At 33.8% G+C, this 12,484-nt stretch overlaps 1 protein-coding gene across 9 annotated transcripts in view; it reads right to left on the bottom strand.

Moving 5' to 3' along the window:
- Window positions 1-12,484, bottom strand: part of LOC125048905 (tyrosine-protein phosphatase Lar) — a 362,055-nt gene that overhangs the window by 169,946 nt on the left and 179,625 nt on the right. For all 9 annotated transcript variants that reach the window (XM_047647857.1, XM_047647858.1, XM_047647865.1 and 6 more), the window contains exon 3: window positions 3,934-4,048. In XM_047647857.1, the coding sequence (XP_047503813.1) occupies window positions 3,934-4,048 (115 nt within the window). The remainder of the gene's footprint in view (window positions 1-3,933; window positions 4,049-12,484) is intronic.

The raw sequence follows: 12,484 nt of genomic DNA, 5'->3' as shown, positions 1-12,484 counted from the left end.
TTTAAATAGCTAACTTATTTACCCAATTATCGAGTATGCTGATATTTTAATTATATTGAGCATTAAAGGATAACGTGATTAATATATTGAATGAATATTTCATATCTTTATACTACTCTCCGTGTGTATGTCACTGAACTACTCTTAAACGGCAGGACCGATTTGAATGAGTTTTTGAAGTTATACTGCTTTAGGCGCGTTATGAAAATTTGATGAGAGTGAAATTTTACGATGCGCGCGCACCTATGACACAAAATTCGGAGTGTGATTATAGCGTGCGCAATCTACAAAAGAAATAGAATATAAGCTAACTTCACGCATATTCTATTTCTTAGCTTAGCAGCTTAACAAGAATTTTGAATATCCATGACAATTGACATCTGACATTGACATTTACCTTTTAAACAAATATAGGAGTTTGAATTATTGTTTAAAATAAAAGATTATCTATGTATCTAGTTATTTTCATTATACATAATACAAGTGCGAATTTTATATGTGCGTCTGAATTATAATCAGAAGTGATTTAAATTTAATATCTAAATCAAAACTAATTAACTGTGCCAACCTTCCTGAGTGCTTCAATACAATTGAGGTTAACTATCCGTAGGTATTATCGAGTATTATTGTTGATTAAAACTGAAACATGAACCATTATTCATTGCTTATGTTTATTGCGTTTGTTACAGCAACGTTTTAGAAATATTCTATATATCAATAATTGAGAACAAAGATTTAAGCACGAATACTAATAAGGAGAAAATGAAGGCTTGGAGCGATATAACAGAGAAGTAAACATTTTAATAAGTACCTGCATCTCAAAAAATGACCACATTATTTAATCAAAACATGTAATTTTTCAGATTTAATCTAGCAAATATAAGGACAAGAGACAAAAAACAATTGATGAATCAGTGGAAGTGCACTAAATTGAATACAAAAAAAGAGTTGTCATCTTATCGCCGTGAAACATCTAAAACTGGAGGTGGAACAAAGCCACCATCACCTTCTCGAGACACAATGGATATGGCAGAGATGATACCGCAACGGTTTGAAGTAGATTTCAATGAATTTGATTGTGATGGTGTCGAGGTAGGAATGTTAATTATAAATATGATGTATGGTAATGTTCAAGGTTCAACCTTTCAAGCATAGGCATATGCTCACAACAGTACTTTATTCCCCTACAGGTAGTTAGAGATATTGTAATACCTCAAAACATCCATGTTGCACTTGTAGTACCGAAACTCTGTCCAGCCAGAAGTGAGCCCATTCCCACTTATAATGGACAGTGGGTATAATACACCTTAATACCTGAGTGCGAACCACTCACCATGATACTTAAATTAATAGATGTTATTTATATATTTCAGGATATTACAAATAAAATCATTTTGGAAACAATTGATATCCCAAAAGCCAACAATGACAAGGTAATAAATCAGTTTTGACATAACTTGAATACTAAAAAAGCCAAACAAAGGTGTGCACAACAGTGACAACATAACTTAACAATTTCATTATTTTGTAGGATTAAAGAAAGGTTAAAGAAAATCATGTCGAACTGAACAACAAGAATCCCCAAACAACTCCAAAGAAACCTACAAGGAAGACACCGGTATTATATTTAAATTATCTCTATCTCTAAATAGAATAAAAGAAAGTTGCTATCCAGGTCTGTAGCATGTGCTACAAATTATATTATTAACACATTTATATAATTATATTAATATAAATGTGTTAAAAAATTTATAATATGAATTATAAAAAAATTTAAGTTTTGCATGGACAGAGCTTAAATTAATATTCTCTTATTTGTTGCAGAAAGCAAGTAGTAGTTTTAGTTTTGGAGAAGCCTCGTAGATGCACAACCAAGTAATGATTAATTTAAAATTACAAACCGAAATTCTGATGAAGACAGTCACTTAAAAATAAATAGTATAATGAAATAAAAATGTTTTAAAGATAAATAGTGTTTTATTTGTTTAATGTAAGAGAATAATAATAAATATTTATTTAATTAATTTTTCAAATGTAAACTGAACTTTATTGACTTTAATGACTCCTTTTCCAGTCTTTGATTATTTAATTGTAATTAATTATTTGCATGCAATCAAAAACTATTTTTAATAATTCCAAAGAAGTATAACTTCTTACGCGCGTACATAAGTACACGCACCCTTTTTTTTTTGTATGCGTTTGGGTTGCGCCCGCAATGGTTAACATTTACAAATCAGCCCGTCAGATGGCGCTGCAGTCTGTAATTTGGTTATTTATCTATATAGCAAATGAAAAGTCTATATAATTAAATCTTCTGAGCATGTGTTCGTAATTAAACTCCTTAATAGCTGAACAGATTTTGATGAAACTTTTTTGTGTGTTTAAGTGGAGTCGAGAGTTATTAAAATTATTAGATTTTTTTATATGTTAGACGTGTGTACAGGACAACGTCTGTCGGATCCGATAGTATTTTATAAGAAAGTTAACGTTATTTTTTTATAGAATAGAAAAGCACGGATTGTATAGCAGCCAGTGGGACGCCAAAAAGGGCATGATTAGATGGTGAACGCATACCTATTTGATTGACGGTATGACGTATGACCAGCATATTCTAGCTTCGACTCACGGCGGAACAAATGTTTCCGCTTGGTTAAAAAGTGGAACAGTTTTAGAACAGAACAGAGAAATGGGGTTTGACATAATCACTTTTAGACGGGCGTAATCCACTAGCGCTAAGCCATTAATTAGACCATTTTTACCCCAGGAGGGTACCTGCACTTCTGGTGCTGGAGAATTCGTCCCTAGATGTGCTCACTCAGATTCCGCGTAAAAAAAGCAAATATAAACTTTAAAAAGGGATATGCTATTTCTTTAAACAATTGACGATCGCATCTCCCAGGAACGTCAAAGGGAGTCGATTCCACAGTTCGCTAGTTCGCAAAAGTAAATGTCTTGTGAAGCGGACCACGGTGAAGCCGTCAAGGTGACGCGGGTGAAATTCTGACTTAATACGGCTCGTACGATGAAGAAATGAGGCAGTAGGGATCAACACTCACACGGGTGCTACTTTTGGTGACTGGTCGGACTTGAATTCGTGTATGCGGTGATGTTAGTTATTTCGACTATATATTTCCCTGTTATTTCCACGAGAATGTAAGTGCGTGCTCCTATTTCACCATGCCTACTGCTGATAGAGAACACATTTTTGTTTTTTTATTATTTTTAAATTAACTATTAATTTCCTAAGATGTCATGTGGAACATGGTGTAGTGGTTGCAGCTCCTTACAAACATTTTGTAAAACAAAAATCTAGGCGATCAAAAAGATTGACGGAGAGTTTATTTGCCAGTTCTTCTCGTCCGTTCTACGCCATTAATTTGAGAACTGGCAGTAAATGTAAAATTAGAAGCATTTAATATGTATTTCTTTATTCACATAAGTGCACATTGTGTTACCTTAATGAATAAATGAATTTGAAACTCTCCAATTCACTTAAATAATTTTCATAGATCAATGCCTAGTACACAAAAAAACAGATCAGGCCACATGTCAAGTGTTTACATTCCCACACACTACGGTAATTATAAATCTAATAATTAGATGTTATATCATCAGCCACATAATTATATACGAATTTCGTTATATCGTCAGTTCGTTCTTTACATTATCGTACTTAAATAATAACTTAATAATAGCATGCAAGATGGCTAAACTCCCATTCCTTTAACGAAGTCATATTGTATTCGTATTAAGATTCAAGAATTCAGCTAAGGTCGCAATTTATTGCTTAGAACGACCCAAGTTTCCATTTTATTGCAATATTATACTCAATATTATGGTAATCATGAAGGGCCAAAGTCTAGACGCTTTAAAATTCCAGCCTTATCGCAAATAGAATGAGAGTTTCGCAAACTAAAACTGTACTAGACTTACCAGATGCGTCGACTTGGGAGGTCAAGAAGAGTAGACATGCGATGACAAGAGCGGTAGTGCGGTGTCGCGCGCGTCGCCGCTCTCGCATTTTACCGGCGCCGGAGTGCGCCTGCGCCTGCACCAAATACCACGTCACTACCCACCGTCATCACAGCGCGGCCGACCGCGCTTCAGCCCAATAACCAGCTACTTACTTACACTATACACATCACAACCGAGTTTTGCCACTTACATTTACCTAACCTAACAATATCACATAAAATACGACAACCGCTTCGATGATTTAAAAAACATTGAAATATAATCTAAAAAGATTGTAAAGGACAACGATTAGTAACTATAGGTAAATATGTACAACAATTTATATAAGTTTTATGTGAGGTTTCGTTTTCACTGCGTTCGGAAGCACAGTTTAGGTTGAGTGTTCAACCATATTCCATTGTTATCTTTGAAGTGTTTCTCAACTTTCCTGTAAATCACGACACTTGCACGTTCGTCTATCACTACAGTTAACACTATTCACGATCAAGCACATTTTTTTCTGTATTTCTGAACCATACGATCCGTTCGCTGTGCGGACCTGAAACACGTACATACATCAGGACGAATTAACGACCCGTAACGCGTCGTTCTGAATATTTAAAACGGAATAAGAATGCGCATTTAAAACAAAATATAACTTCGCTACAGATGTAAATTTAATATTATCGAATAATTTTCCACGTTGAAATGATTTGATCCATCGAATAGGACTTGATATGAACTTGATATTTATTTTTAATTTTAATGACGACCTCGCTGAACCCTTCAATGAAGTGCTCAGAATTATGTACGTTCTTCGCTGTACGCATACGAGATGGATTAAAAATATTTTGTTACATTTTGATCGTATACGGTATGGTATGACAATGCGTCATAATATGTATCTTTTGCTTTTCTTTAATTTGACACAGCTTTAATTGAATTAATATCTTGAACCTTATTGACTAATTTATTCAAGTAATACAGCTAGGAACTTCCGAAGCTCTTAACTATATGACGCTATGTAGACTTTAAAAAGGGGTTTGTAGTGGAGGCTGTTATTCCCAATTCAAGGCAATAAGAATCCTATTGTATAACGTTCTCCCCACTCGCCTATGTATATATAGGAATAGGGAAAGATATAAGTAAATATCTTAATAAAATATGTATATAAAATAAGGACCCGGCACCACAATAATTGAGGAAAAACGTTTGTTCTAACAGACGACGCAGATATTTTAATAAAATAGGTACAAAACGGGTATTAAGGTATGTAGATAATTTACTATGTGAACCGAAAAATTATTGTTTGCCATGAATCTAACTCTTCGATTACTAAGCTACTTAGACACTAAAAAATAATATTTACATTTAAGTTGGAATAAGACATCTAAAAGTTATACAGAATAAGATGAAAAATCTATTTTAAATCCAACATTTTCTCACAAAGCTAGCTTTCGAACCCTTGAAACTGCCTTTCGATCAAAACATGTGAACTCTTGGTATTATGACGTCAGAATTCAATATTATCCAAACATCTACGTTTCTACAACTTCCAATAATACGTCAGCAGGTGTGACCAGTATATTTGCATACAGGTGAAAATCAAACTCATGCCGACATTTAACCTCTTGAGAAGCCGAAATTCTTTGAAATCTACCGGATTAGGTAATGGAACGTTTTATCAACTGTAGTTTTCTGACAGCGACTGTAAAGCCTCAAGTTTAGTAAATAATGTAATAAATTTAAAGAAGTTCAATTAATAAAAATTAAAAATTAAGTGGATATGGGCGGGGCACATAGCAGAGTAACAGAAAAGTGGACCAAGAAAGTATTAAACTGTTGCCTAAGGTACAGCAACCACACAAAAGAGGAAGACAATTGAGAAGGTGGATAGATCAGATTAAGGAAACAGCTGGTGGTACATGGCAGACAGTGCAGACAGAAAAGGGATTTGGAGGATCCCTTTGCCAAAAAAGGGCACACAGATTTCTAAAATGAATGAGATGATAGAAATATAAATGCGTTTAAGTGTAATACTATCTGCAATAAAAGGCTTTTATTATTATTAATTACACAAAGTTGTGCTTTATAAACAAATATTTGTGTGGAAAATCATGGTATCCGTACAGAGAAAATTTAAATTTTACATTAGATGTTCAAAAATTGCTTTTATAGTTTCGAAACGGATTGAACACTGATTTTGGATATCAGTTTTACCTTAATTCCTAGAACAACTTGCTTTCGAATTTCCATTTTAACTAAATTACTGGGAACAAAGGAAGCATTCGCAAGAGTTGTTTTGTAAGTTCTAGAATTGATAACTGAATCGATTTGTAGTCTTACTTTGTAATATAGGGCCATGATTTAAACTCTGCTTTATAAAATCTTAAACAATCAAGTGCGGGTTACTAATATCTACGAATTAGTATACTAGTATATTCTTCAAATGCACGTATAATATATACTTAATAAGTCTTTAAGAACTAGTTCCAAACCAATATAAGAAAATTCACCCGTAAAAACTTGTATCCCCAAACAATAAATATTAAGTACGAATAACGGTCGATTCGTGAAACTGGGTTGGAATTATTAAGCGATGTTTATGCGTGATTAATCTGTTGTGTTCGCCCTATTCTGTAATCATATTAGTTTCAAATATATAGGGATGGCCTTTTCTTCTGCACATACAAAGAAATATGAACTCTGAAAATGTAAATTACGAAATACCTAAATCAATACCGGTAACTTTGCAGTCTCGAAATGTCGGTTTGAATGACACATTTTTTGGATATTTGTTTAATTTATTTGCAATAGATTATTATTAACTTAATTCCAGGTAAAAATTATATGCGCGTGAATAGGTTTTAGACTGAGATTTCCAGTAGAAGTGCGTGAACTATGACAAATGCCAAAATATTCTATATGTATAATACTATTTTAGAAATCTCGTATCTGGCACGTACAACGTTAGTGTCACAAAAGTTTTCCAGAGACTTCAAAGTTCTTTACAGGCTTTATGCTAAACGATAAAAATCTTAAAACAAACAAATTACAAAGGTATAAAGTTCTGTCTTGCAAGATATTATGCAAACAAATTGTACATTAAAAAAATGTAATGCGTGATAAGCTGACGCTTATTACTTTCCTTAATATAACCGCGTGTTACGCACCTAACCAAGCAAAAATATTTTCCACAAATAAAGCAGGATTTAGACTGTTAGTAAAAAAACAACAGCCCTACAAAATACAGAAACAAGAAGCCGTCATCTATCACGCTCAAACTCGGAATCGTTTAATCAAGTCTCGATCTAAATTAACTAACTACTGTATTTGCTAACTCCCACGACAATCGTTCTGCATTCGAATTATAAATAACTCAAACGACTAATTCAAAACTTTCAACGAATAAATTCGTTATTTATTACCAAATCACACTTGGTTTGACCAGAATTCTACTGTATAAAAAGATTTTTGATCTTCCAGTGTTGGCTAGGCAGTTTGGACTAAGATCGTGTATTGGGACCCAAACTGTTCACAAATGGATTTTCCTTTCTACGTATGTGCGATTAACACTTGTTCGTATTGACAAACAGTATGTTTTTACAAAAATCAAAGTAACATTTTATAAAACAATTTCGAAAAATATATAAAATTCTAATTATATCATATTTTATCCATACAATACGCAGGGTCACCCCAGCTTGGAGAACAAGATCGTGGTTGGTAACAGTAGGTAAAAGATCACGTGGCCGTTCACCAACCAGATGGGGGAGGGTTCAAGTATTACGTCACGCAACTTTTGGAGATAATTGACCCCCCCTGTAACGCGCCGTAACGTTTTTCTGTACCCAAAAGTTAAACGTTTCGTGACCACCCAGTGACTCTTTATACCCAAAAGTTACCATTATGTGGTTGTAAAGTACTGGAAAGTCGAAAATAATATTAACAATAACGCATAATTCAATCCCCGCCCTGCATCGTAACGTTTTACAAAAGGACCCCCTGCCCCCCCGAAATTCGTTACGTAATACTTGAACGCTCCCTGGACCGATCAATTGAAATACTCATTTTTGTTTTGTTATAAGAGAGGCGCTGCACAGTAACCGGTGGAAACCGCTCCGCTCCAGATGTTACTTTGCCACGACGCTCAGACATGAGCTACGACTGAAGAGAGAGAGTAAGATTTAAATTCACCAAAAATTGAGACGTTGCTTAAAACTGCAAAGCCAATTTATTCTTGTAACTAGTTGGTAACAGTTGCCTACACTAATATTTGTGTTAACCATACGAGGTCTTAGCACTGTTTACGGAGTCTGTCTTGACACAGGGAATCTTAATTAAAGTGATTGAGTGTGCTTATACAAGTAAAGCGTGTAATTATCATGTCTGTGATCTTTGAGTGTTCGAAGTACGTCTTTGTGAAATATCAGTTGTAGCGGTGTCATTTATTTTAATACGCTTACCATAACATAGAGCCGTTGAAATTAAAGTTCCCCAAACGTACTATATTGGTATAGGTTATATGTTTTCCTGGTTTGAGTGATACCTTCATTAAAATGATCAATGAAATCACAGACTTGTGATTGACTTGACCAGTAGTTTTTGGAGATTAAACTTACAAAAACCACTTTCTGCTGAACTGGTTTTAATTTTACAATTAAAGTTAAAAGTTATCTACTCGTTAATACATAAATTAACGGATTTCAAAAAGTAGTCTAAATAAATCGAGTCAACTGTTTATTTATACATGTATTATTCCCGTTAGACGTCTATCGAGTTGGTTTACGTAAAACGAATATTTTTCAAACTATCTAGGTCATAACGCTAAACTTTTATTCCGGTAAATTGTCACACACAGCGCAATAAATTATCTCGTGGTACTGAAACAAATGTCGCTGTCACCGGACGGCTAATCCGCGTTGCGCTGTCAGTGTTATCACTGATGTAAATATTCGTACACTACGCGTTTCTGTCTAAAACCCGCGAACCAGTGGCGATTTATGCGAGGGATTAGTTAGTATATTGACTTATACAATTTTAAAATATGAACGATAAATGTTCCTACAAAATATGGATCAACTATGGACCTACCTTTTCATAGGTAAACTTTAAATCTAAATCTCTTTTGAGATCACGAATTATAATATATTATTAATTATAAGTTAAATGTAAGACCTTCCTTTGAGCAATAAATATTGCCTTAAAATCAATTTTTGTGTGTTTCTATTAATTAAATCAATTATTTAAATAAGTGTAGTATTCTCAAACGTCGAAACGTTTAAAATGAATACGCTTATACGTGTTAACAAAGCAAAGCACCAATCATGCAAAATGTCCACTTTTAATATAAAAAATCTACAATATTCCTCGAAAAAAAAAACCACTTGAACCCACTCAGTTATCGGCAAATCTTTTTGCAAAATACCTTTACCATTAAATGCATTGAACGCGCGGTAGGACACACCATTAGCAAAATTAGTCTACTCCGCAATGGAATACGGACATGTGGATTGGAATTGCGATTTATTATTCAGTTTAAAATCCTTGGTTAGACTTTACATTTTATATTGAAAATCGATCCGTTTTGTTCAGCAAAGCGTTGATTAATAATGGTCTATTAGTATTTAATATTAAAGAGTTCTTACTGCGTTGTAGCGCGTAGTATCTACAATGTAGACTTTGATCGATATTGCGTAGCATTTGGCCTGTAGCGTGTAGCACGTAGCGCTTATTTACTCACTTCTATAGTACTCTACGATTATGTATTTACGCTTCAAGAGAAAGTATCCACCCACAGTATAGCATATGTTGACATCAGGAAATTGACACAAATTACGAAACAGGGCGGAATTTATCTATGGTAGAAATCATACCGAAATATTAATTAATTTTTAGAGAGAAATAATAGAGCAAGATCCCAGGGCCGCCAGACGTCACGTATTTTCTGACGGATGAAATGTGGACGATTGGGTAGTGTTAGTATGTACTATGATCGTATGCCTACCTGCTAGCTTGGTCAAACGGCCAATTTCCAGGTATCAGGTAATCAAGGTACACAAAAACATTACTTACTTCACGAAAATTCTCATGGCTGATTTTTATATATGTTTTCGAGTGTATAGTTAAAAATAAATTGTCAATACTCCCAGACACTTTCCGTCGGTCATATTGCTTAACAGACGCTTTAATGGTCTCAAAATAATTAGTCAACTTCACGTAAATTCTGACGCTCCATTTTTATATATGTTCATCCGACAACTATTTTAAAAGCTTTGACAAGAAGACAGACCGATCCAAGGGGCCAATCATCCCCTAAACTAAATTTTAATATCTCTATGAGTGAGAGAGCATTATCTACGCGCATGAGACTGAGTGAGACCGACTGCGCTGTTAAAGCCATGAAAATTACTTGAACAGATATTTTATAATTTTTAGAACTTTTGTTGACAAGTAAATTATAGCAACAAAAATAATAAAAAAATTGACACATAATAAATAATACTAAAGTTAGCCGACATTTTTTTTTTTTTTTTTCAATTTATTAATTAGAACTAAAAAATATTTTTTAAAAATACCACTTATATTTAAATAGCAGCAATTTTTTTAATTAATTATTTATTGGAAATTTGGAAACAAAGTGGAAAAATATTAATTCTTCAATATTTCTTAACAGTGGCTTTTAATCTTCGTTATCATCATCATCAAATATCAATCTTGAAATTGAATATCTAAATCGTGATCGTCATCATCAGCATTATCCTTATTTTCTTCCTCTGTAAAAAACAAGTTAAACAATGAAGGTCTGAAAAAACTAAAAAGATACAAATAATATGAGAAACGAAAATAATTTACCTGATTGTTCTTCCAGCGACTCATTGACAAAACCCAGTAATTGATCTCCATCGAACCAATGAAAATCATATTTACCATCTTGTAGTGTCCAGCCATTGTTTTCGGGGTTGAAAATATTTATCATCTTCATACTTGCATTGTTCCAAAGCTAGCCCGTCGAAACTGTTGCCAAAGCTCACTTTTACAAGGTGGTAAGTTACTGGCATCGAAGTTTCTTAAATTCTTTCGATTGAATTCTTCATTTATATCAGATACCATGTATGTAAATGATAAACAACTGTAGTCTGGCAGCATCTACATCAATTATTCCAGGAAAATTGTAAACATCACAGATAAATTTTTGTATTATGTTGAATACACGTTCTTCTTCATCTACATCACCAACAAAATCCAACGTACCAAAACGGTGAAATGCTTTGTTGGTACTCTTCATTTTTCTTCAAAATATTAAACGGCTTTTGCTTGCCCTTTTTGAATAATAATAATTTTTCAAGTAATTTTCATGGCTTTAACAGCGCAGTCGGTCTCACTCAGTCTCATGCGCGTAGATAATGCTCTCTCACTCATAGAGATATTAAAATTTAGTTTAGGGGATGATTGGCCCCTTGGATCGGTCTGTCTTCTTGTCAAAGCTTTTAAAATAGTTGTCGGATGAACATATATAAAAATGGAGCGTCAGAATTTACGTGAAGTTGACTAATTATTTTGAGACCCTTAAAGCGTCTGTTAAGCAATATGGCCGACGGAAAGTGTCTGGGAGTATTGACAATTTATTTTTAACTATACACTCGAAAACATATATAAAAATCAGCCATGAGAATTTACGTGAAGTAAGTAATGTTTTTGTGTACCTTAATTACCTGATACCTGGAAATTGGCCGTTTGACCAAGCTAGCAGGTAGGCATACGATCATAGTACATACTTACACTACCCAATCGTCCACATTTCATCCGTCAGAAAATACGTGATGTCTGGCGGCCCTGGGATCTTGGACCATAAAACCTCCCGAAACACCGGCATCGCGAATCAAAATAGCAATCTAGACTTCTTTAATCAGGCATTAATTGAAAGGTTGATTTATAACGATAAATGAATTAAACAAAGAAAAACCTACGTAATTTTATTAATCAAAATAATGCAGTATTGTTTGCGTGGTATCAAAATATCATTGTATTAATGCTATCTTGTGTACACATTGAATCTATTAAACTTGGAACATTTACACAGCTTTACGACCTAATAAGATGATAACGGTAGCATGATAATAATTTAGCATCTTGAGTGGTTATATGTATAGTGACGTCATTTCATACCCCATTAGCAAATGTGAGCTCGTTCAGGCAAGCCAGACCAATATAATGCACATATTAAATTTAATGGTCTGTGAGTGGTGTAACTAGTACGACAGTGGTATGAATTCTGGGGTAATTTTCCAACGGTATGCCTCATTTTCCTACTTAATATCTTGGAAAATGGAGGCTACTTATATTCAAAAGCAATTGCCGCTTACGGGTTAGTACGGTTGGCAAATTAGGTTTCATTGGAAAATAATACTTTCTAACAGATATATTATTCCACATTATGCACATCCTAGGACTGTCATATATTTGTAAAATTATATTTCCTGTGCTATAATAAGAAGAATTTTTTACCGTTTTTCCGTATATCATAGCT

The sequence above is a fragment of the Pieris napi genome, chromosome 4 (assembly GCF_905475465.1).
Source record: "Pieris napi chromosome 4, ilPieNapi1.2, whole genome shotgun sequence".
NCBI lineage: Eukaryota > Metazoa > Arthropoda > Insecta > Lepidoptera > Pieridae > Pieris > Pieris napi.
The sequence above is the reverse complement of the archived record's forward strand: the minus strand, read 5'-3'. Positions and strand labels throughout refer to the sequence as shown.